Genomic DNA, 25,661 nt, shown 5'->3' with positions numbered 1-25,661 from the left:
TACAGAGTTGATTCATGAGTCCAGATAATTATGAAATCACAGTATAAAGTGTCACCATGACTGAAAATGATTTCTAAGTTCACTTGTGGATCCGGTTATCTCCATATCTTATATCCTACATATCTCCTATGTGACCTAAATACACTGTACAAATTTCTGGTGAATGTACTCAGATTAGCAAATTTGCATTAAAAAAATGCTCACCTTTAAGCATTTAAATGTATCAAAAGAATTACATTTGATCTTAGATTATTTTAATACTAAAGATCACAGATTCAATCGATTGTATTTTTGATCATGAAGTGAAGCCCTTATATTTCAAAGGTTTCTAAATGTCATCCAATTATTGTCTAATGTCCTCAATTTCCGCCTTGCTGACCTACACTAAAACTTCTCATGCTGCTAATTACACAATAGGTAAATGAGTAAAGGACAGAAGAAAGGTTGCTTGATGACTTGAGCAAGTGTCCATACAGGGCTAGTTGTACTTTCTGATTAAGTTTTCCTGATGCTAAAGTGCAGGAAACCGTAGGCTGGAGTAGTGAAGACAGTTAAATAGTCAAGGAAGAGAGAAATTACCTGACCATATTGTTTAGATAAATTAAAATCACTTTACCCAAGAAAGTAGGGTTATTATGTCTGCCTTGAACCAAATCATACCGTTGGGTTCACAACTTGGGTTCGTTAAGAGCATGATTCCCATTTAGGGAAATGGAATCCTTTTTTTGGGGGACTGTTCCCTAACTCAATTATCATCACCACCACCAAGTGTAAAAATTACCTTCAATCAATCTTGATTTGTATGCCTCCGAGAATCTTGATTTGTATGCCTCTGGGCAAGAAAAATGGGCACTGGCGGGCAAACCAGGCTACACATTCAGTGACTCGAACCCAGATCTCCTGGCTGCTAAGCTCATAATCTTTCCACTATGCTTTACAGGCCCCTTCTCAGTAACAAGAATCAGGAATCTAATACAAGCTTTCAGAATCTAAAACAGAAGAGCCACTGTTTCATTTGATTTTGGTAATAATTTTATGAAGCTGGAACTACACAATATCTCTAATATATAGCACAATGGGTCCCCAGATACGGTATTTATAGAAAAATTATTGAAAAAAAATTTATAGAAAAAAAAATTTATAGAAAAAGTTAAACAAACAACAACCCAAACCAAAAACCTGCCCTCGTTCTGACTGTGGTTTAGACCAGGAGTCAGTAAACTATTCCAAGAAGTTGTATCTAATGCCTGGTAGTATCCAAAGTCATAAATAACTACTAAAAAAATTACTGTGTGCAACTTAAGTATGTTACCTTTTGTGTAATCCTATCTTTAAATGAGTACAGCGGGCCTGTTATATTATATTCTAGGGACAGCAAATACCAGATATTTGTAGTATCCCTTCTCTTTCCCACCATAATCCTTCCACACACTCTTTCCTGCTGGGCCTGAATCCAGCCTCTGACTCTTTCTGAACATATAGCTCCACACGGCCCCTAGCAATTGACTGGCAATGTTAGTGACAAATAAAGGCTGCATTTTCCCATTCTGACTCTCTCCTATGTTGTAGAACAGCTGTTTCTTGCATTTTTCTTTGGTTTTGATCTGTTGTTATTAATGGTTCTCACATTTTTTCATCTATGTATATATAGTCTTTTCCAAATTCAGGGACTCTGCCTTTTACTGATCTTAGAGCACCAAATGCAATGATTCATAGACAGCAGTCAACTCAGAGTGTTCTGAATGTACCTAAGACAGATGTATAGTATTTATGGAAAAATCTAAAGTTAAACCCCCCCCCCCCCAAAATGTCCTTGTTTCTGATTATGGTTTACGCCAAAGGTCAGGAAACTTTCTTTCTGTAAAGAGCCAGGCAGCAAATATTAAAAGCTTTGTTTGCCAGATGGTCTCTCATATAACGACTCAACTCGGCCATGACAGCATAAAGCACACACAGAAATGTGGAAACGAATGAGTGTCTCCATTCCAATAAAACTTTATTTTGAAATCTGAATTTTATGGAATTTTCACACATCACAAAATATTATCCTTCTCTTAACTTTTCTCCAGACAATTTAAAAATGGAAAAACACCATTCTTGGCTTTCAGGCCACAGAGAAACAGGAGGCAGGCTGCACTTGGCCCACAGGCTGTAGTTTACTGATCTCTAGCCTAAATTTGTGGTTCTCAAAATGAGAACTTCGGGTGGTCTGCAAGATCCTTTCAGCAAGTCCAACTACGCATGTGTGCGGCCAGAATTTCTCTGTAGACTTGAAGCAAAACAATGCGCCACAACAGACCGAGTGCAGAAGCAAATATGAGGATCCAGCTGCCTTCTATTAAGCCAGAAATTGAAGGGATTTGCAAAAATGGAAAACAATGTCACACTTCTCCCTAATTTTTCCTTATGTTTAGAAAATACATAGTTGTATTTCATAATCCTCTTTATGGTAACACGTATGGGGCTTACTACTGATTTTTTAAATGGATTAATACTATTTTTGAAATTTCTGTTTTTATTTCTAATGTGATAAATGTCAAGAGCTACAACCCACGTAAACAAAAGCTCTCTGGAGGCCTCCGTAAATTTTAAAAATGTAAAGCGATCCTGAGACCCGAGAGTTCAAGAGAGCCAGCTGCCGAGCCACAGCTGAGTTAACTTAACTCCTTTAACTTAACTGGGCTTGTAGGCCCCTTCCGCATAACACCTGATTTCAGTCTCCATCTTGCCTCCCCCCTCTCCCCGCCCAGTCAAGGAGCTTCCTCGAGTGTCTGTGATTGGATCCTGGTTTGGCAAAATTTAATCCCATGCAATTTATGTTTGTGTAAATAAAGTTGGGGAGAGCGTGGTGGTGCTTTTCATGAAAGAACCCTTCAGATTTGTGGAGTCGCCAAAATTGATTCAACCTTTGCTTTGCCAAAATAGGCAACTAGAAGCAGGAATCTCTCCCTGGCTTGTAGTTTCCAATCTTTAAAAAAATATTAATTAATTAATTAATTAAAATAAATAATAATTCCTCACCTTCAGGATATATCTCAAAACAAACATTCACTGGCTCCTGTATAAATCCTAGTCCCTCCGACGTGGCCTCACAAGAACTGTGGGCTCCTGATAACAATCAGCATCCTCACAGCGGCATCCCATCTAAAGCAATAAAATCCAGTAGACATGGTGCTAGTTTGACGGTACTAGTAACGCACTTTACTTGCATTTTGCATGTAAAGTATATGTGCCTTATAGAGCATTTAAGGAGGGTATTAATATTGTGCTTGTTCTGTCATTTGCGATTTAAAAACTTTTTAAGAGAGTATTTTAGGAGAAACAAAAAGGGAAAATCGTCTTAATTCCAGTGTTAACATATGTAAGGAAATCCTACATAAGGAAGCATTTCTTTCGGTATAAATTTACTTTGTCATAAAGTTTAACTGTCTATCCAAATGATGCACAATACCGCCAGCCTGGGGAAACCACCTCCACCCCTCCACCCCTGACCATTTTAGAGAGAACTTAAGAAATAATAACCATGATTCCTATATTTGTCATTTTGTTGAATTAAGTACCTTTCATAAGAAAGTATTCCCTTGTGAGTATATAATTCTAAAAGTCTTTTTAGCTTTCTCTTAAGGAATAATAACTTCATAAACAATAACAAAGGCAGAAGAAATTCATATTTTTAGATATTTATCCGTCAATCTGTATTATCAAATATCTAAAAAAGATCAAGAATTACGGTCGTATGCTAAATCTGCCATAATCTGTCATTATTGGCTCTACGCAGAAAAACAAAATACATTTAGCTGTTCCGACCCACACCCAAACTGAAATTCACTCGCACCTTTAAGATCAGGAAGACACTAGTAAATTATAACATTACCTGTTTGAGGGATTATTACCCAAGTGAGGGGATCATGCAATTTATATTAGAAGGATTCTGGTAGCTATGATGGCCAAACAACAACAACAAAAAAAACAGACAAAAACATGGAGAAAATGCTTACTGTTAAATCCACGTAAAAGCAAAAGTCTCATCATGATTGCAAAACATTCCAAATTGTGAAACTTAAGTTACTTGTAAAATAGACAAAAGTAGAGCTGCTTCCTCAGTCATTTTTTGAGACCTCAGCATCAATTTAAGGAAAATGCTTATATTTAAAAGAAAGCTTATTTCAAAATGTGAATCCTTCCACTAAGTACAAATAAGGACAAGAAGGAAATTCACATCTCCTAGGACAGTGCTCCTCCATGTGTATGTGAATGAAGACAATGGGAAACTGAAGTTTACAAACAAGTTATTTGCTTTACAATCCAATTCTTTAAGGAATGAGACTTGGGAGCCTAGAAGAATGACAACCTATGCTAATGTAAAAAGGCCCCAAATTACATAAAGCTGTTACGTGGATTATGCAGAACGAGGAGGAAAAGAAAGGATGGATGTACTTCACTGTGTAGAAAAGATCTACTTCTGTCAGATACCGTCCACAAATTTTTTTTTGTATAATGGGTCATTTTTCCCAGTCTCATTTTTAAATCAAAATTATGTTGAACTCACAATCACAGTCTCATGGAATTTATGCTATCACAAAAGACAGAAGGGATCAAGAGGATCCCAGTCCGTATTTGAGAAGAAAAAACCTAGTTTGAGAAAACACTGCCACTACTACTCCAAAGCAGCAAAACTAGAATTCAAAGTGGTTCTTTTAAAAGCATGGCACAGCAGTTTAAAATCTGAAATACACCATTGCTATTTTAATAAAATAGTTCCGTTTTAATGTCCCAATTCCCCTCCCCAGCAGCAGGACAACACAGTGTCACTTTGTGGAGCTGCTGGGGAATTTTCTTAGCACTTTGTGGAAACTGTTGGCTTTCAGAAATGGACAGGCTGATTTGAACCAAAAGTTAGACGAAATACAGAATTGCAACAACAATAAAAAGCAATTCAGAAACAGAATCAAGCCAAGCAGATAGGCAAACTTTATAAAATCAGTCTTCTGGGGCTGTTTATCAGGTCATTTCCCTAATTTCAAAAAGCCAAACCAAAAAGCAAAGCATGCAGACTTACATTGCTTCTTTAGTTCCTTCAGCTGCTGTTTAAACTGTACAAATTTTGCATTATTTTGGAAGTCTGCATCAGAATTCTTATTCTGCAAAGCCAAAAATTTCTTCTCCACTAATAATTTAAGATCTGGTATTTTTTCTGGACGTTCTTCTTTTACCTAAGGAAGACAATACAATTATCTCAGTTAAATGTTACCATGATACCATTTTGTAACGTTATTTTTATCTCATTTCACACAAATAAAAATACAGTGAGGTAGAAAACAGAATCCCAACAGAACCAGCGAGGCTGAGACGTATTCCAGAACAGGCTGATGGTAAACAGTTGGGGGAGCCATTCATCCCGTCCACTCACCATTTGCTTATTACACCCTCGCCCGGTGCCCTACTAACTTGCAATCTTCTGACGACTACTAGGGAAAAATCTCACACCAGTGCAACTCTGTGCCCTCCAACTTCACCGGAACTTGAGCCTCATGGCTTCCTCCTTTTTCGCCAGGTCTGCTCAGTCCCCCTACCTACTCCCCAAGCACTGATTCCAGCCTTCACGCTGCTCGGTGCTCCTCTGCTCCCTCTCTGCCCCAGTGGGGGAGAGTGGCTCAGACTTCATGAAGAAGTTGAGGCTTTAAACTTCAATTTCACCATCCGCTGACACAACTAGGAGTAAGTGTCTCCCTGTTCTGTTCAAAGCTAAACTCTCAATCTACATTCCTTTTGTTCCTCCCAATACTTTTTTTTATAAAACTTTCCAACACGTGGCAAAGTTGAAAGAATTGCACTTTGCCATTCACCTACCTCCCAGATGCCACAAAGAACACTTGGCTATGTTTTCTTTATCACCGTTATCTGTTCTATCTCTCTGTTTTTCTTTCTATCCTCAATCCTGCTTTCAAGTTCATTCTTAATTCCATCTTCTTCATCTGTCAGAACTTTGCCCTCTAGAAGCTTTTCGCCTCAAAACCTCTAAGTTAGCTCTTTATTCCCAAATTTAACAACAAACAACTTCCTCTAATCCCTGCCCATTCCCCTCAGTTCTTTTGTCTTTATAGTCCAGCTCCTTGGAAAAAAAAATCATCTGTATCCACTGTTTCCACTTTCTCAACCTCCAGCTGCTATCAGGCTGCTGCCTCCCCACCCCCACACCACTTCGGTCTGATTGCTGCTCTTCCTCAGGCCTTCATATTTGGCCCCTTGAATCACTGGCCTTTCCCTGATGCTCCTGCCACCAAGCAAAATTCACCCAACTTTCCCTCATGTCCCAACACGCCTTGGACTTCTAGCACAGCCCCCGTAATAGACAACTGCATTTATTTTTACATGTTCCTTTCCCCTAATAAAATGCACTCTTTGAAAAATGTGTGATTTATCACTGCGGGGCATGTAGTAGGTAGTATTTGATGTATGTACTCGATATATTTCAAGCGAATTAATCTTACATGCTCCAAATGTACTTACCCACTAAAACCCCACAACTGATCACCTGACCATCATGAGGAGAGTACACAATGCAATTTCTCAGCTGGAAGACAACTTAGAGTTCATCCAACCTTGATCTCTACCTTCCTCAGTCTCATAAATACATACAATTATGTAGTAAGAATTAAATGACTTGTTTACTATAATCCAGTTGGTTGGAGGCAACATTAAGACTGTAAGACAGACACAGAAAATTCTTGCTTTGGGTTCCAGTCAATGGGATATACTCTGACGTCTCCGAATCTGAGTATCAATACATATGAAGTCAAAAGAGTACCTGCAATTTATGTTTCAATCACCCTCTGTCATGGAAAAAAGAATTATAGAATCTTCATTTGTTTAACTGCTATGGATTTTAATTAGTTAAGTCAAAAATCAAAATTAAGCATGAAACCAAAGTGCCTAATGTACTGTGTGTAGAAACTGACTGCCTTCTCATTGTACGGATGATATTCAACTAGTGCTGGATCCATCATCAAAGAGACTTGTGAAAAATATGGAGAGGCTTTAATGACACATCTTGTATATAATTAAAAATTCAAAATAAGTCCTGTAAGGCTAAAGAACCAATAAAGCTCAGTTTGGAAAAGAGAAGGTAGAGAGGCAATTTAATAATGCCTCATGTCTCAAGAAAAAGAGCAGTTATACATGGTGACTAGTGATCCTCCACCTCTACCACGGATAGAACAAGACGAAACAAGTTCAAGATCGTAGCATGAAGTTCAGAGCAGATATAGAAAATAAATTACAAGTTCTCAGAAAAGAATTACAGCCTCTCATTCTGTATTTGTAAAATAAAATGGACTCAGATCCACCTGAGATGTTAATGGTGACATTACAGGCAGGTATAAAGGTGAACCTTCTCAAGGTCTTTTTTTTTTTTTTTTTTTTCAAGGTCTTTAATGGGGTTGAAATTATTATTTAATCTGAGGCAATCAGAGCAGAACAGAGCAGATGATCAATATACACAAAAGGTCTTTTCTAATAAAGTCTCTAACCCACTCAACACATTTAATTTCCCTAGCTTCAGTACCACCACTGCTGAAGAGCTGGCTAGAACATGGGGGCGGAGGAAATGGAGAGGGACAGGCATTTTGAGGTTGGCGATATGGTAACCCGAAACAGGACTAGAATATACCAGATATTCATGATAATAAACCTGAATAAACCAGATGTAGGGATTCAGAACACTTCTATCCCCCAAGGCCAGAACCTCAAAAGAACTGCTGGGAAGCACGTAACATTCACTGCAGCAAATATCTTCTCTGGAAATGTGATGCTGAGGTTGGCACAACTGTGTACCGCAGAGAGAACTTACTGTACTCGAGCTATCAAAACGCGAGCCCGGAAAATATTAAACTCCTTATCTGTTTAAAATCAATGCAATAAATGGGGATTAATGATATTTCAAATGGAATCTTGCTTTGTATCTTTAATTGAAATAAGATACATAATCCCAAAATGGGAAGGAAAAAACCCAGTCTTTAGGTAGCTGATCATAAGTGCTATCTGGTCCGAAAAAGACAAGGACAGCCCTCTAGCCACAGGACAAATTTAAAATACTTCCAAGAAACCTGAGATTAGAGGAGAGATTTTATTGGATCCTTGGTCCATCCCTTTCCTAAGGAAAAAGTCCCTAGACACAGAACTTAAAACCTAAATGAATTAAAAGACACAGGGTGTATGAGTTTGCTAAGGCTGTCACAACAATACAAGCCACCACAGACTAGGAGGCTTAACCAGTAGAAAATATTTCCTTAACAGACGTGGGGGTTGGGAGTCTTTGGCTTGTCAATGGCCATCTTCTCCTTAAGTCCTTACATGGTGTTCCTTCTATGTGTCTGCGTCCGAATTCCCCTTTCTTAGAAGGACAGCAGTCTAGTGGATCGAGGTCCATCCAATGACTTCATTTTAACTTAAAATGAAACCTCTTTAAAAACCTTATCTCCAAAACAGTCTCATTCTAAGGTACTGGGGATCAGGACTTCAACATATGAATTTGGGGGGAATACAATTGAGCACATACACTGGGTTACTAAATTTATGAAACAGGTTTTTTAAAATAAGGATTTATTTATTTATTTGACAGAGAGAGAGAGTGTAAGCATGCACCTGGAGGCAGGAAGCCGGACATGGGGCTTGATCTCACGACCCTGAGATCACGTACTGAGGAGGTATCAGTACTGAGGAGGTATCAAGCGTTGGATACTTAACCAACTGAACCACCCAGGTGCCCCTGAAACAGGATTAAAAACAACAACAACAATAAAAAAAACAGCTCATAGATTACTCATCTTTACACCATTGTAAATTAAAAATGACAAACTATCAAGAAGGGAACTTAGCAGATACCATACTTACATAATGGGACTCTGATACTGCCCTTGGGGGAGAAAGGTCAGGTTTTTATGCACCACCCACTTACCCATCCAGTATTCAGTGAGTACCTTCCATGGGCTAAGCACTGTAGCTAAATAGGAGAGAAACCAGAAAAGTCCATCAGGAGAAAATGGTGAATAGCTTTGAAAGTGAGACCTGACCAAGAGGCAGCAGGAAAGACCCTAAAAAATTCTAGGAGTAAAGTAAGAATAGCATGAGAAATTTTTAAAAATTAATTGCTAAAGTTAAAGCATGTAAAGATGCCCTTCAGACAAGAAAGGAGAAAGAAGTTATTGCTGTAGGTTAACTAAGGACAGAGGTGCTGGCAATTTGACCAAATTGTAATGCCATTTAAAAAAAAATTTTTTTATTTATTTGACAGAAAGAGAGCACATGAGAGCACAAGTAGGAAGAGCAGCAGGGAGAGAGGGAGAAGCAGGTTTCCTGCTGAGCAGGGAGCCTAACGTGGGCTGGATCCCACGACCCCAGGACCAAGACCTGAACCGAAGGCAGACGCCTAACCAACTGAGCCACCCAGGTGCCCTGTAATGCCATTTTTAAAATAGAAAGGCCAAGTCTTTTTGTAAGGAGGACAAGGGATTGTGGATGACTCCAGGATGTTTAATAGTTAATATGGGCTACTAAGCAAACTATACTTTCTTAAGGAAAGAAGGGTGCAATCGTGAATGTCTGTCAAAGTGGAGAGATCTAGTATGCAGCAAGAAAGACATTTAAAATGAGACCAGGGGCACCTGGGTGGCTCAGTGGGTTAAAGCCTCTGCCTTCGGCTCGGGTCATGAGCCCGGGGTCCTGGGATCGAGCCCCGCATCGGGCTCTCTACTCAGCGGGGAGCCTGCTTCCTCCTCTCTCTCTGCCTGTCTCTCTGCCTGCTTGTGATTTCTGTCTGTCCAATAAATAAATAAAATATTTAAAATAAAACAAAATAAAATAAAATAAAATGAGACCAGAACAGAAAGAAAAGGGATGCAAAAAGAACTCTAAAAGAAGCAAAAACAAACAAACAAAAACAAAAACAAACAATAAACAACAACAACAAAAAAAACCAACCAGGTGTGAGGAATGCCACAGAAGAAAGAAAATGAGAAAATTTCCTTAACAGAGGTGATTGTCCTTTAGGAAAATGATGCAAGAGAGCTCAGTAAGATAAGGTCTAAAAGGAGACTGGACTTGGTTACTAGGTACTCTGTACACTGCAGTGGAACAACTAACTTGTCTCAATCCACCAGCCTGTGAAGCTTCTCTCAGGCAAGGACTATTTGCCTGGTGTCTAGTGTACTTCCTGTTGTAAAGCAGATGCTCCAAAGATGTTGATGAACGAGTGAACTACGGGGCAGCCAAATAATATTGTATTGAGATGAGAGAAGAGATTAAGGGAGTTCTGTGGTAACAGATGAAGAAAGTTTGGCAGCAAAGGAAGAGAGACATGGGAGTAGATCATGGGAAAGAGCTGAAGAGCCTCGTTTACTTGCACAGAGGACAAAAGCAGCTTGAAATCAAGGTGACATAATGGAGGAAAAAGAACATGGAACCAGGAATCAGACAGATCTGAAACCAACCTGTATATGGATCTCGGGACAATCCTTCCAGGTCTGGGATTTCTCTGATCTCTTAATTAGGATTCAAGAACACCCACTTCAGTGTTGTGAAGACCTCATTAAATCGTGTTTGTGTTTCACTTTGGCATGTAGTGGATGTTCAAAATGTTATATTCTTTTCCTTTTGCCTTTAGCTTGCAGCCTTGAACGTGCTTGTGGACTAAGAAGAAGGAGCCAGTGGGGAAACAAATCACAAACACGAAGAGAAAGCGAGTCACAGATTGCATTTGAGAAAATCATTCTCTAGGGCAAAAACTAGAGAGGAAGGAAGACCAGCTGGGAAAGCACAACAGTCTTTACCAGGTGTCAAAAATGCCTGCAGGGCTGGACAAAGATCTGAGGAAACCCCCAATAAGAGGACAACAGGAAGTGGTGAGAGCATGGTAAAGCAGACAGTACAAGCCCCAGGTGAGAGGAAGCTGCTACACAGCGCACATGACTGTGGCCACGTGAGAGAGCAAGTCCAAGCTTTTAAAGAAAAATCAGACATACAGATTTTTCGGTGGCATGTTTTCTAGTTTTTAAATACATCAGCCTAAAGCCGATGGCTTTGAAACTTCTATTTAATACAAAGGAGGTATTTTAAGACATAAAAGTAAAAGTACTTCTGTGATCCACAATATTTGGGGGGTCCAGTACAACTCCCAGATTTCTACTTGAGGGATGAAATATGGTCCTTTCAAGCAGGGCAGAGAATAGTGGGAAAAAATAACAAAAAACAGAGGAGAAAGTAAAGGATTCCATTCTGATGTGCTAACCCAAAGCATTTATGATAAAAACTTGGGCTCTACACCTGGGATTAAAAATGAGGCCCTGCTAACTGAATGGCCTTGGGAAAGTTACTAAATGCATCTAACCTTAGTTTCCTCACTTGCAAGTTTAGAAAATGCCAATAGTATTTGCCTCGCCAGTGTTGCTGAGAAAAATAGATGGAATGAAGCAACAAAGCACCAAGCGGTCGACCACCAGAATATTAGACAACGAGGAGCTGTCGCTGTTGCTGTCATTGCACACTTATCTTTGGGGTGCCTGGATATACAGGTCTGCAGCTCAGCAGCCTGACAGGGAAACATCCACATGGAGGAATCACTGTGTAGATTTTAGTAGAAACCACAGAAATGAATGGGTTTACCAAGAAGACTAAATAGAAACCAAAAGGACCAAGGCAGTAACTATGGAGAATACCACATCCATAGGGCAGCTAGAGGAGTCTAGAAAGAAGGACAAGTGTTAAGAAGACAAACAAAAGAAAATACCCCAAAAGTCCTGGAAGGAATTTCAAGATCTGTCAGATGCTACAGAGAAGTCAAGCTACATAGGGATTGAGAAGTGTGCACTGGATGCGGGGACTGACTGGGTCTTTGGGGACTTTAGCAAAAGCAGAGATACAAAGTGCTGACTTCGAAATATCCAGACCTTGTTCAATTAATTGTTTCAACAAGATGTAGCAATTTAATAGGGGGAAAAAAAAACACACAAACACCCCCAAAGTCTCATAGGCCTCCAATTAACTGTTCAGTTTCAGCTCAAAATCACTCACGAATGTTTAGCTCCATTGAATGGGGACCCAACGCTCCTATGACTGCAGTATTTCTCTATGTCAGCAAAGAGAAGGCAATCAATGAGCTATCAACAATTAACATAGAACCCAATGGCTCTTTGTCTTTAAAGAAGTTGACTGTTTTAGAGCAACTGATAATGGTTGAAACAAACAGCAGAATTTAGTCCTTAACCATGTCATTTTCAACATGCTTTAACATAAAATTTTAAATATTACAACACATCCGATTTCTTTCAAACAGTATTGTATACATATGCAATTACTCAAAGTATTTCATTTTATTGCCTGAGGGCAAAGTCAAGGTCGTCGTCTTCTCCTCCTCCAATTATCATTATTGCCTTATAGCTATCATTTCACTGGGAGGGGAGATCACAGGAGCTAAGGATATTAATGGGCTGAGTCATTCACACACTTTGAATCATGTGAGAATCTAGTATAAAATTAGTCATTCTTGTAACTAAACCAAAACTCAGATAGATTTACTCTCTAAAACAGCCACTGTTACATGTTTGGCTCCCAAAAAAACACATACCTGATGATTTACATTTTAGAAATCACACAGCCTTTAGAAGTTTGTTATGGGCACACCACAGTGATAAGTAATTTGCTATGCGTTCTGCTCAGGACACTAAGTATTCGAAGGTCTAACTCGCACTCAACTTGATCTAAGGCTACGGGACCCGCTTTCATGCTGGGAATCCAGTGAGAATTACCTGGATTGGTTCTAGAACATTCATTCAACAAATATTTGCTAAGTACCAACTGGGTACCAGGCATTATGCTAAGCACTGAGACATTTATGGAAGTTGGCCCATACTTATGACACAGCACCAACCTAACTGGTCATGCACAAGGTAAATTTATATAGGCCAACACTGTCTCCACCTTTATATAGAAAAAAGCTTGGTAAAGTTTTTATTGAAAGACATGTCCAGGCCAAGGATCATTATGCTTTCACTGGGTATAACATAACTGCATGTACACATGGAGTCACACTAGATGTCCTCAGAGTTTACTATACTGTCTTTGCCCTGTTTAAAACACAAACACACACACACACACACACACACACACACACACACGTATGTGAGAGATATATATATATATATATATATATATATATATATATATATATATCATACACTAATGATGACCAGCATGGATTATAGCCTTCAGCTCACAGCAGTTTCTGTTGTCAATTGCACAATCTGCAATGAACTCTGCTGGACCCAATTATTTGTAGTTGAGTGAGTTTCCTAGCGCCATTATTTAGTTTGACTTCTGACAAAACACTTAAGAGAGAATACTTCCTTGTTGAGCATTATGACACATCGAATGGACTTCATAGTTTGCCAAGGTGTTGCAATACACCATTATGAAGCAGCTGCCTACCAGACATGGAAACACCTCTCGTCCTTCAAGGCTTTCAGAAAAATTTTGAAAATAAACTTAAACATGTGTGAGAGTGCTGTTGGTCTAGTTCTAATGGACCAGTCCTGCTAGAATAGATAGTTGCCTAACAGATGGCAGTTGAATGAGGCAACTTGCCGCGTATGTGCATCTGTTACTAAACATTTATTCTGTTGAAAATTACTCCAATGAATTTCTCATGGCACCATTCCTCCTATAAGATTATGACCAACAGGAATCACTTATTTACACAGACTACAGCATTAGATTCCCATATGGGGGGCACTGGGGAATCAACCTACTGATTTTTGCCTCTTGAGCTTTTTTTTTACTTTTTATTTTTTGCTTTATTTTGTTTTGACAGAATTCATGGAAACATGCACTATTTATTCATTCATCTTTTCAGTAAATATTTACTGAATGCCTACCACACGCAGGCACTGAGCTAGGCATTGGATATGTGACAGTAAGCATGTCCACCCTGCTGTTCTCATGGGGTTTAGGGTCTAGTGAAGGGAACCAGCATTATCCAAACAGTCAAATACAATATCACCAACTGTGGTTAGTGCTGTGAAGGAAATGTATCGGATGCTAGGAGAGCATGTACAACATTAATATTGAGGACATCATTTCATCGGCAATCTTTTGAAGCACTGTTCAATTTAAACACAGGTCACACTGATGGGAGGGTAAGAGGAGGCTGATTATTGTTATTCACAAACAGTGTACTTGCAGGGCACCTTTCATGGGGGTGGTTCAAAGCTTTATACATACAAGTATCATTATCCCAGTTTTAAAGATGTGAGGAACGGGCAGTTAATAGTAGTTAAGCATCTTGTCCAAGGACACACTGAGTCAATGATCAATGATCTGAACTCATCTGAATCTCCTTTCAACTTAATTTTGCTTGCTTGTGCCTCCAAGTAATAACTCAGAACGAACTTTTATACTCTATACTTGATTGTACGCATGTATCCTCAAATCTTTAATGTTCATCTGGCCACTTATTCTGAATCTGAAATTGCCTTTCTTGTCTGCCATGCCTCTGTCATCCATAGGATTACTAAATGCCTTATTTATCTTTATGGTATTTCACTCAAGATCTTGCTTTGAAAAAAGTACAGCAATGGGTTGATGCTAATGGGATTTTCTGATCTTACCAAGTACCCCATTATCCAGAAAGATGATCTTCCAGAATGCTAGATCATTTACTTGAAATTCAGTTAATGCCCCACAGGATGCCTGTAACCAGTGAATAATATAGGACATTCTTTCTCCAGTAGCCAGAACACATGGGCCAGGAAGCAAGGGACAAGTACATCTCATCTCCCTGTCTTCACACCTAATGACCAACATGCATTCCCCCACCCTGACCCCCTCCTCCCCCCGCAATGGTTGCAACTCTAGTTCTGCTGGTTGAACAGTCTTCAGTACCCAAGAAAAGAATGATTTCACCAAGGGACTCAACAAAGCCTCCACTGATTTGGAAGCTTAAACTGCAACCTAACAATTTTGAGCTCCTCATGACACTGAAGAGAAAGATGAAAAATGAGGTTACTGAACTGGTTGGAGCTATGAATTTTGATTATCAAGGGTAAAGAGGATGGCTGCTCCAGAGTGAGAAAAGGGAGGTGTGTGTCAGGGATGTGAAACACCTCCTGGGTTTGCCATTTCTAATAGTAAAAGATAATGGAAGTCAGAAATAACTCCATAGAGACAGGACCATCAAGAACACAGATACCCCAGTAATGAATGTCAAGGTGTTCCAGTCAGATAAAAACCTACAAGTCAGCTGAGAGCTGGCTGAGGGCAAAGAGAACATAGAACGGGTAGTAGAGAAAAGGATTAAAAATACCAACTATGGGGTCAGGATCAATGGCAACAGCTAAGACAGAAGTAATTCTTGCATGTGTCTTCTTATGTTTGACATACATATTTATGGTCTTACCTAATTTCTCTCTTTCCTCTTCTAATATTTTTTAAAAAGTTATAGCACCATAATAACAAACAAACATAATAAACAAACCAAAAAAAGTGGGCATGGCACAAATATCCTGGCATTGGCAACAGTAACTAGTAAGATGTTTGAGCATTCCACCGTTCGGGGGAAAGACAAGCAAGTGATGAGATGAGAGAGAACTGCAACAGGTTAGTAGGATGCATTTTGTTATTATTCCTGCTGTTTGCAAATTTAAGTCTGGAAGAAAAGTATATTCAGAGGTTGAGCAGCCAAGCTCACTGGTCTAGAACCTTTTGAACACTCTTCCTATGTTTGGGGAGTCTCCCACCTTAAGAGAGACGCCTCACTGGGGTAGAACCAGAAACTGGCTTTCTCCGCCTCCCTTGCAGCAGGAACACAGGCATCATGTTGGCCCTGGGCCTGGAACTTCATTTCTTGAGAAAGACATGTGAGCTACAATGTAAAAAGTGCCAGCAGACCTTGGAACCAGATTACCTGGAGATTTGACCTTCAAATCTCAGCTCTGCCTCCCACTAGCTGTGTGATCTTGGGCAAGTTACTTAACCACTCAGCCACTCTACCCAGGCCAGAGGGCGTTGTGAATATTGAATGAGTTAATATGTTTAAGGAATTTGGAGTGTTGAAATTCAAATACAGAAGCCACTAGCCACTTGTAGGTTTTGTTTTTGTTTTTTTTAATTTACTTATTTTAGAGGGTGGGAGGGAGGGAAGCGGAGGGAAGGAGAGAGAGAGAGAGAAAGAATCCTCAAACAGATGCCAACACAGGGTTTGATCCCAGGAACCTGAGATCATGACCTGACCCGAAATCAAGAGTTAACTGTCCGAGCCACCCAGGTGCCCCCACATGTGGTTATTTAAAACTAAATTAAAATTAAAAATTTTTAAATTCAGTTCCTCAGTCACACTGTCACATTTCAAATGCCAGTAGCCAGTGGCTACTTTTCTGGATAGCGCAGATGTAGAACACTCTTACTTGTGCCAGGAAGCACTACCAGAAAGTGATTACTTACAGAATACTTCTGGGCCCTAAGAAGCACCGTTACCAGTCCTGTTATCACCACACGGCTGTCGCTGCTGATACTTTATAGTACGCCCCCAGAACTTATTTCTGATATCTTGAAGTTTGTACATTTCACCACCTCCAAGTAATCCCCTACCCTCCACCCCTCTCTTCCGTGTTATTACTACTACAAAAGCAAGGTAAATATTCAGCTGAATTTAAGGTCTGGGGGAGGAGATGGACAGTGAAAAGCAACTAAATGTCACTGGATAAGAATCGGCAGCAGTACCAGGAGCAGCAACTGCTCTTAATTCGTACTTTATTACGGGCAAAGTACTGAGCTAAGCACTTCGCAGGACTTGTTTTAGTTAATCCCCTCTCCAAACAAACACACAACCTGAGAAGTGAGCATGAACACATCCCTACATTACAAATTAGGAAATTGAGGCTGAGGAGTGGTCTAACTTCGAGTAGTCCTAGAGCCCGCTGGGGCTCGGGTTCACTACATTTGCAGGTCTGTTCAAGTCCCAAGTCCATGACTTAACTGCTACCCTAGACCTCACCGAATAGTTACTGTGTGCCCACTGGGGCCATGCACTGCTCCAGATGCTGCAAAACAGTAGCAAACTAAAGAGCCCACGTCCCTGACCTCACAGAGTTTACATCTAGTTGAGAAAATCGGTACCGAAATAATAAAATAATTAACCAGAAGATAATGAGTGCTATGGAGAACAATTACACAGGGTGGGGTAGGTGAGCTCACCTCTGATGGACAGTCAGGGAAGGCTTCACTGAGAAAACAACGTTTGAACAGAGACCTGAAGCGAAAAGCAGATGAGGTGAGAAGTAAGGGTGGGTGGAGGGTGCGACAGGTCAAAGAGGCCAGTGTGTGACCTTTAACCCTCATTCTGAGAGAGATGGGAAGGTTTGGGCAGGAGTGAAAAGATCTGATTTTCTGTTTAAAGGATCACTCTGGCTGTTATGAGAAGGATAGATTTTAGGGAGGAAGGGCAGAAGCAGAGACCAAGGAGAAGCAGGCCACTGCAGTCATCTACACAAGGCTAATGGTGCTGTGGATTAGGGTGACAGCAGCAGACAAGTCAGAGGCGGTCACATTCTAAAGCTAGAAACAACAGGGTTTACTGATGGGCTGGATATGGGTCGTGAAACAAGGAAGAAGCCCAGGACAACTCTGATTTTGCCCTGACTGAATGAAATAGCATAGTTGCCATATTCTGAGGTGGACACGTCTGGAGAAACAGCTGGTTTGGGAGAAAAAAAAAAAATTAAGAGTTTCGTTTTGGAAGGTTGAAATGTGCAATGCCGGCGGGAAGGAAATGAAGTGGAAATGGGAAGACAGTTGTGTATGTGAGACCTGGCTCTAGAGAGAAGGCAGGGGTACAGCTACAAAAGCTATGAAAAGTGATTAAGTGCAGTGTTAGAAGAGCACACGAGAGTAACACACTTGGCCGACAGAGATCGGGCCATGTCAGGGAGGACGGTTAAAAAGGAGCCATGCTAAGTCCGTCAAGGGTAGGAAGGTGCTAGCTATTTCCAAGTGGGAGAAGAGCACCCCCAGTAAAAAGAACAATGGGTACTGAGGCCAGAGACAGGAGAACATTCTAAGAACTAGCATAAAAGAATGGTGAAAGTGAGATTAGGGAGTTAAGCAGGGGTATATACCAGGTAAAGACATTTGATTTTCTTTTTTTAAAGACATTTGAATTTAATCTTGAGTATTAAGGAATAACTGAAGAAGGTAAAGTTGTGTGAAGAGTGGGTAAAATCACGAAAATTTGTAATTTAGAAAGATCACATGGCCTACTAGACAGAAAACACTGGAAGGGAGCAAACGCTAAGCAAACGCACCATGGGAGACTCAAGGCCCAAGATGGGGATGAGGCCGGTGAACTCGCCTGAGAGTCGGTCAGGTCTGGAGATGGAGCACATGCCGGGAGGAGCCCAGAGGAGGAAGCAGGACCACCAACTTGCTGGTGCAAGAAGCTGAGCCAATGATATCGCCATTTACGAAGTTCTAGCACCCCAGACGGAAACCACGGGGAAAAGTTCTCCCTGACGCCTACTGAATTTAAGGAGCACATGCAAGCAGGGCTGTCAGCAGGATGCCTGGACAGGCATCAACAGCCTCAGCAGCACGAAGACAGGGATTCAAGTTACAAGCGTAGAAGCGTAGAAGCGATCTCTCGGGAGGAGAGTGCAGTGTGGGAAGAGTGGCTGAAGAACAAGTAGGAATACAAAGATTTAGGGGTCGAAGAGATGTAAGGAGGGCTCACCAAGGAGACATGGAGAAGTGGCCAGCAGCTAGAAGGAAAAACGGACACGTGTTGTCGTAAACGGAACTTAACACTTCAGGAGGGAGGGGGTGATCGACAGTAGAGAAGTCAAACAAGAAAATGACCGAACGACAGCCACTGAGCTTCTCACAGGGCGTGTTACCTCGGGCAAGGCCCGGAACTGTCAGCCTCTGCTTCCTCACTTCCCTAAGAATGTTCGTTACCCACCCCGCAGGCTGGCGTGAGGAGCCACCGGAGCGCAGAGAAAGTGCCAGAAGGGCGTCAGGCACACTCGGCACTAAAAAATGCTCTATATTTCCTGCCACCCATGGCAGACAGGTCACGGTAACAGGAAGCTGAGGTGGGAAGCATGAACCCGTGGAACCAGTGACCATGAAGTACCATGTCCAGTTTGAAAAAGAGCAAGAGGCAGAAAAGAACGAGTCTTTTCCCTTTTCTTCCACCCTCTCCCGATGCCTCTCTTCTCCCTCCTTCCAAAGGCAGCTGGGTATACCATCATTCCCACGATCCTGTCAAAGGGACTTGCTCAGTTTATTGTAGAGTCTACACAAAGAACCGTGTTTTTGTAGCCTTTTCCCACAGGCATCACGAATCTGTGATCTGGAGGCTGTGCTCTTCAGAAGGGCAGCTTAAAGTCACCAGCGGTCCGCACACAGACAAACATCCCACAGAAATGAAGTCTATCAAGTCGTGATTTCAAAAATCCTTCTAACAGTTTTTGAAATGATAAGCGAGGTAATGCTTATCAAATGAAACATTCTAACTACATGATTAAGGAGACCTTTGAACAACCGAACGGACTTTCAGGTTGGTTTCGACACAGAGACGTTTCCCAGATGGCATATGCTTTCCCATCAGGGATTAAGGTTCTACCCCTCCTCACTCTCACCACCTCAGAGACATGGGGGCAGGTGGAACTGAGAAAACTGTCCCCCAAACTTGCATTTCTAATGTAAGAAAAATTTTGTTCTACATAAAAGAGTTCACAGATTTTTTCCCCCATACTACAACCATTCCCATCCTATTTCTTTCACGGCCTCTTTGCTTTGGGATTGACTTTGTAATTCTTTCAGCGCAACTCTCAATACACAAAGCTTTTATTATATGACCTTCCCTACCTGCTTATTCTGTGTTACATCCATCAAACTCAAGATTCCTGGAAAAGCCCTAATTACTGAGGATCTCCATTTTCTTACACACATTTAGATGAACTTCCCGTTTCTATACAACTCAGCGGTGGTTGGTGATACAGGGCTATCTGGTGGTAAGGAGGCCCTCTGCTTTACAATCAGAACAGTGGAAGAAGTGTTCCTTGTTCTAGTGTTTGTGTGAGTGTGTACAGGGGAGAGAGCAGGAGGAGCGATACACATACTTGGTGTTAGCTCTCCTGAAGAAAGCACACTTGAGAGGAGAATGGTGAATGCTAAGTTTCATGGAAGGACTTTCTTTCTGGGCACTGGGAACCGCGAAGACCAGCCTTTATGACAGCTGGTACCATTGGGCAGTCAGAGCATCTCGTCATGTTCCGTGTCTTCTCTGGTCTTCCAGTCATACCCTCTGTGAACCAGAGGATCTTAATAACCAAAAGAACAAATCCACCATTTCCATTATCATCTAAAAGAAAGGGAAATGCTAGTTGTTCTTTCCCTTCTGTTCCCGCTGAGTATCCATCAGAAAATCCATCCAGTATGACTGAAGGAACTATAAAGAAGGCAAAATACCCATTTCAGAAATACTACATTTTTCCCTCTAAGTCTGTAACCTCTAACATTCTTAATTACCACAAAGATTCTGCTAAACAGGACGTCTGACTTCAAATTCCTTCTCTTTATGCCATTATTACATAACTACAGCATGGAATGAGGGCGGTCCCTGGATATGAAGCTGGATCTTTCCTTCAGTTATCACATCTCACCCAGTACAATAAAGACTATGGAATTACGAATACTCCAGTAGTGCATTAATGCTCCTTACCCTTACGGGTTCCATTCACTCCCGTCCAGCAGCCTATCACATTCTCTGATGCTGCCTTCTCTATAATTAATATGGCCTCCTAATGCTTGAAATTACTTCCCACTACTAAAGCTATCAAATTACCTTTTGCCTTCCAATTCATCCCCTACGAGAAAGGTTTCGTGACTAAATGAAAATGAAGTCCATCCATCACAAACCTAATCAGAAAGCCACTCGACCCAGGAAAATTAAAACAATAACCAAGACAAAACCAGTCAGATGCTTCATAGTCTACATAAAACTTTTTAAAACAATTTACATAATTTAACTCTCATTGCCCAGAGAGATTAAATAACTTCCTTGAAACCTAACAGGGGGCAGAACTGAGTACAGGGTAGCCACCAAGCCTGGAAACGCAGATAATGCTATTTCATAATGCAGTGTCATATTATATAATTAAGCCATGTATTGTGTGCGCACTTACATTCCCAGACTTGGTGGCCACCCTGTAAAACCCAGATCTTCTAGCCATAACTTACTTCTATCGATTCTCCAACATGTTTGACTCCAGAAGTGCTAAAGAAAGGAGCAGTCAATGGAAAATACCCCCTGATATTGAGATGATATTTAAATATTTATAAACCAGCTTTCATATTGTTTTCCAATTTAATTTCACAGCAACCTTGTGCATGGAGACTAAAAGAGGCAATTAATATTTTCTGAGTGCCTACTATGTGAAACCTCACTTCCTGTGAAGGCATGAAGCATTTTACTTACATTATCTCATTTAATCCTTGTAACAGCCCTCCGATGTGTCACCCTCGTTTTACAGGTAAGGAAACTGAGGATTTCGGGAAGACAAGTCCCTAACCCATGCCCCACGGTTACCCAGTGGAGAAGCAAGGATGAGGGGGCCTTCTGATTCCAACTGCAGTGTTCCTTCCTCTACCCCAGTGAATATTCCTTACGTGTCCCATAAAATGTCACACACTGAACATGGAGAGACTTCTCCCTCAGGGCTTCTAAAATAATTAATCATGAACAAATCTATATCTGGCAAGAAAAACACAAGTTATTCAACCTGAATTAACGAAGCACAACAGAATGAGCGCTGGAGAGATGTGGGCTGGGTATACTTTTGTTATAGGAAGGACTTAATATTTTAATAATGTAAACATAAAGCATCAATAAAAAACTGGGGAAAAAAGATTTACTTCTTTTTTATTTCAAATCCTTAAAATTCCTTCATATTCACACTACAGCCACTTTTAAATTATAACACAGACAAATCAGAAGGGTCAATACTGGGCTCCCTATAAAGTTTTCTTTTTTTCTGATAAAACAGTTACATATAACAATATTCTTTTACCCAAGCAGTTCTTTATTACTAACAGAGTCCCCCTCCCCCTCCTTATGCAAGTCAAATCAAGGTGAAGAGTCACTTTTTGTTTAGACTAAATGTCCCAAACCTTTACCTTTGGGCAACTAGTAATAAGACAGGTGGTTAACATCAGAAGCATAAGGGACACTAGACAAAAGCGTTCTTCCTCCCAAATGAAATCTACAAATCAAAGTAAACTAAGTGAACTCCATCTGTCTTGAGGCATGACAATAGCCTTGAATTACAGGTTAAAACACCAAGTTTCAGAAGCACCTGGCTGGCTTAGTCAAAGGAGCATAGGCTCTTAGTCTTGGGATCCTGAGTTTGGGCCCCGCATGCCATATAAAGATTACTTAAATAAAACTTAGAAAAAAAAAAAACCCACAAACAAAAACACTGAGATTCAGAATAACCTCTTGAGAATAACCATGTGACCTGAGCAAGTCCCTTAACCTCCTGGAGGCTCAGAGTCCATCACATCTACCCTTCCTAACTGGAGGATTGCTGTGATCATTAAAGAGCTCAAGGAGCCCCGAGGGCTTCTCTCCCCTTATTTGGAGTGAAGGAAATAGTTTTCAGAGTTTCACTCAAAGGCCAGGGGCCTCTAGCCAGGGGATATTTTCAAATCTGATTTAAGCAAACCATCAATAGCCCTGGGCAAATATAACTGGGGAAGACGGAGGAGAAATAAATTCATCATTGCCCAGGCCTAGGCTAAATCTTCCAGAACATTTTAAACACAAAATCATACCCATATTACAGATGGTCTTGTTACAGTTTTATACAATTTGGATCACAATGAACTACTTATGATTAAATGATTTTTAAAAATTTGCTTAGCCTCTGAATGTTATTTATATAGGAGATGGTGTTCCATTATTTAATCTAGAAATCCAAACACTTGGAATGATAGGTATCTTTCTCCTCCCAGCTCTAAGAGCTAACAGAGACTCCCTTCCCCATCTTTTTCTGCAGAATCAGGAAGTACCCTTCACTCTTTAGTCCTGTGGCCATATGTAACAACTCACTGAACTACCTTTCACCTTTTTTGGGGGGAAAGGTCCACAACACATTCCTGTTTATATAATCTCATTTTATTTACCACTACCCAGTGAGGTATGCAGGACAAATACTATTATCACTCTGATTCTAGAAATAAGGAAGCTGTAGTACAGAATTAGCCTGGCTTTTCCAAGGTCACTGCGTGGCAGAATGAGGATTAGAAGCCAGGTCTTTATTTCCCAGCCCAACACTCTTATCAATCAAACCCCAACTGCTCAGGAAAGGGGGAGAAAGAAGTAAAGGTGATGGCGACTTATTCAGACTTTATTTTTAGACTAATTTTGTCTGGCTTTGTGAATTTTCATTAATTTCCACCTTCATTGTTGATGAGTTAGTCACTAACAGGATCAGATCAGAAATTATAATTGTTTTAAATTATTTCCTCATTGTTAAATATAGATATTCAATTCTAAGTGTTTCATAATGAAGTGACTCAGGGACTGAGCGAGCCCCATCTACATGAGTCACTTGTTGAACTGTTACAAGAGATTTATGCAAAATTCTTGGGAGGTGGGCAGGGAGGGGAGACAGAAATAAACATTTACCAAAAAGATGACTAAATTAAGGGCAAAAAGTGAATGTAAAACTTATACATTTTTCCTTCCAGTTTAGGCTGTGGGGAGGGAACAAGACACAAGTGACCCCTTACCAATTAATACCCAGTTTGGGTGGTTTAGGAGGCCTCATGAATTTAAATCCCCCTGTAGTTGGCTTTTCTGTGGTAAGAGAAAGAGATTAAAAGTTAACAGGACAGAAAGCCAAGACTGTGCCTTTATATGGCGCTTTTCCCTCCCTGCTGCTTTCACATACAGTATCTCAGGGTATAATCAAGAAATTACTCAGAGATAGGAAGGGACAGATACTACTGAGTTCAGGCTGCAAACCTGTTGAAGGTCAAAGGGCTATTGAGGAGATAAGTGCTGAAGAAATCTCAATCATTCAATCCAATTAACACCAAGCAATTTACCACTGTAACACCATTTACCATTTCACACCACAAAGGCGAAACACCTGAATTTCTTACCCTGGCAGAGCAATTTCATTAGTATTACAGAAAATGTGGTAGGACATATCCCAATTTCATCTATGTTTTTTTAGAGGTGCTTTAAGGAATACCTTAAGAATTTCTTCTAAAAAAACACTTTGCATTCGATGCTCCTGCTGGGGCTTTTTAAAACATGGTGTAACCACACTGTACTCATCAAATTTAATTTCTGATTTTATGAGAGGGACGCTCTAAGCACACCCAGGATTTAGTCTGTTTAAAGTTCCTATTTTATATTTCATGTGACGTTTCTGGCTTCTGTTACATGTTAGGGGCTAAAATAAACCCCAGGGTGACAGAGAGTAATGTGATGGGTAGAGAGGGTTTGTTCCTCAGTACAGTAACATTCCAAGAACCACAAACAGCTGAGGTAATGAGAAGGTGGCCGCTGAAGCACGTGAGACCCCGCGTGTCAGGCGAAGGGAAGGTCGGGGATGTTTGGCAATTAATTGTGTGATGCCATCATATTAAATTATTTCTGGTTATTTGTCCAATTTTAAGTAACAGTGACTCAGTCTTTCTAAATATCACTTTCTATCAGAAGATAATAAAATTACTTTAAGATGATATAAAGGATAGAGGCGCCCGGGTGGCTCAGTCAGTTAAGCGCCCTCCTATTCTTTTCAGCTCAGGTCATGACTTCAGGGACCTGGGATCGAGCCCCCCATAAAGCCCCTCACTCGGCAGGGAGTGTGTTTGAGATTCTCTCCCTCTGCCCCTCCCACCTCCTTCTATCTAAAATAAATAAATGAATCTTTTTTTTTTTTTAAAGATGAAATACAGAGTAGAATAATTAGAAACTGATCATGACAACTGACCGTATTACTCTAGCCCATGAGAAATGAACACAAGGATTTTCACTGTTTTAAAGAATGTTGTAGGGCGCCTGGGTGGCTCAGTGGGTTGAAGCCTCTGCCTTTGGCTCCAGTCGTGATTCCAGGGTCCTGGGATGGAGCCCCGCATCGGGCTCTCTTCTCAGCAGGGAGCCTGATCCTCCTCTCTCTCTCTCTGCCTACTTGTGGTCTCTGTCAAATATATAAAAAAAATTAAAAAAAAAAAAAAAGCCCAGAAAGAAATGAAATTCAAAAAGCTCCAGGGGTTAAAAATCTAGTTTGGCCAAGAGACACATGAAAAAGTGCTCAACATCACTTGGCATCATGGAAATACAAATCAAAACCACAGTGAGATACCACCTCACACCAGTTAGAATGGCTGAAATTAACAAGTCAGGAAACAACAGGTGTTGGCGAGGATGCGGAAAAAGGGGAACCCTCCTACACTGCTGATGGGAATGCAGGTTGGTACAGCCACTCTGGAAAACAGTATGAAGGTTCCTCGAAAAGCTGAATATAGAGACACCCTATGACCCAGCAATTGCAACACTGGGAATTTATTCAAAAGATACAAATGTAGTGATCCAAAGGGGC

The 25,661-nt window shown here is 40.6% G+C and overlaps 1 protein-coding gene across 5 annotated transcripts in view; it reads right to left on the bottom strand.

Annotated features, from left to right (window-relative positions):
• The window catches only part of NSMCE2 (NSE2 (MMS21) homolog, SMC5-SMC6 complex SUMO ligase), a 213,731-nt gene that overhangs the window by 142,021 nt on the left and 46,049 nt on the right, over nt 1–25,661 (bottom strand). For all 5 annotated transcript variants that reach the window (XM_032315665.1, XM_032315666.1, XM_032315667.1 and 2 more), the window contains one exon: nt 5,060–5,213. In XM_032315665.1, the coding sequence (XP_032171556.1) occupies nt 5,060–5,213 (154 nt within the window). The remainder of the gene's footprint in view (nt 1–5,059; nt 5,214–25,661) is intronic.

This window comes from Mustela erminea, chromosome 16 (assembly GCF_009829155.1).
Source record: "Mustela erminea isolate mMusErm1 chromosome 16, mMusErm1.Pri, whole genome shotgun sequence".
Taxonomy (NCBI): Eukaryota; Metazoa; Chordata; class Mammalia; order Carnivora; family Mustelidae; genus Mustela; species Mustela erminea.
Note: the sequence above shows the minus strand (reverse complement) of the source record. Positions and strands in the feature narration are given on the sequence as shown.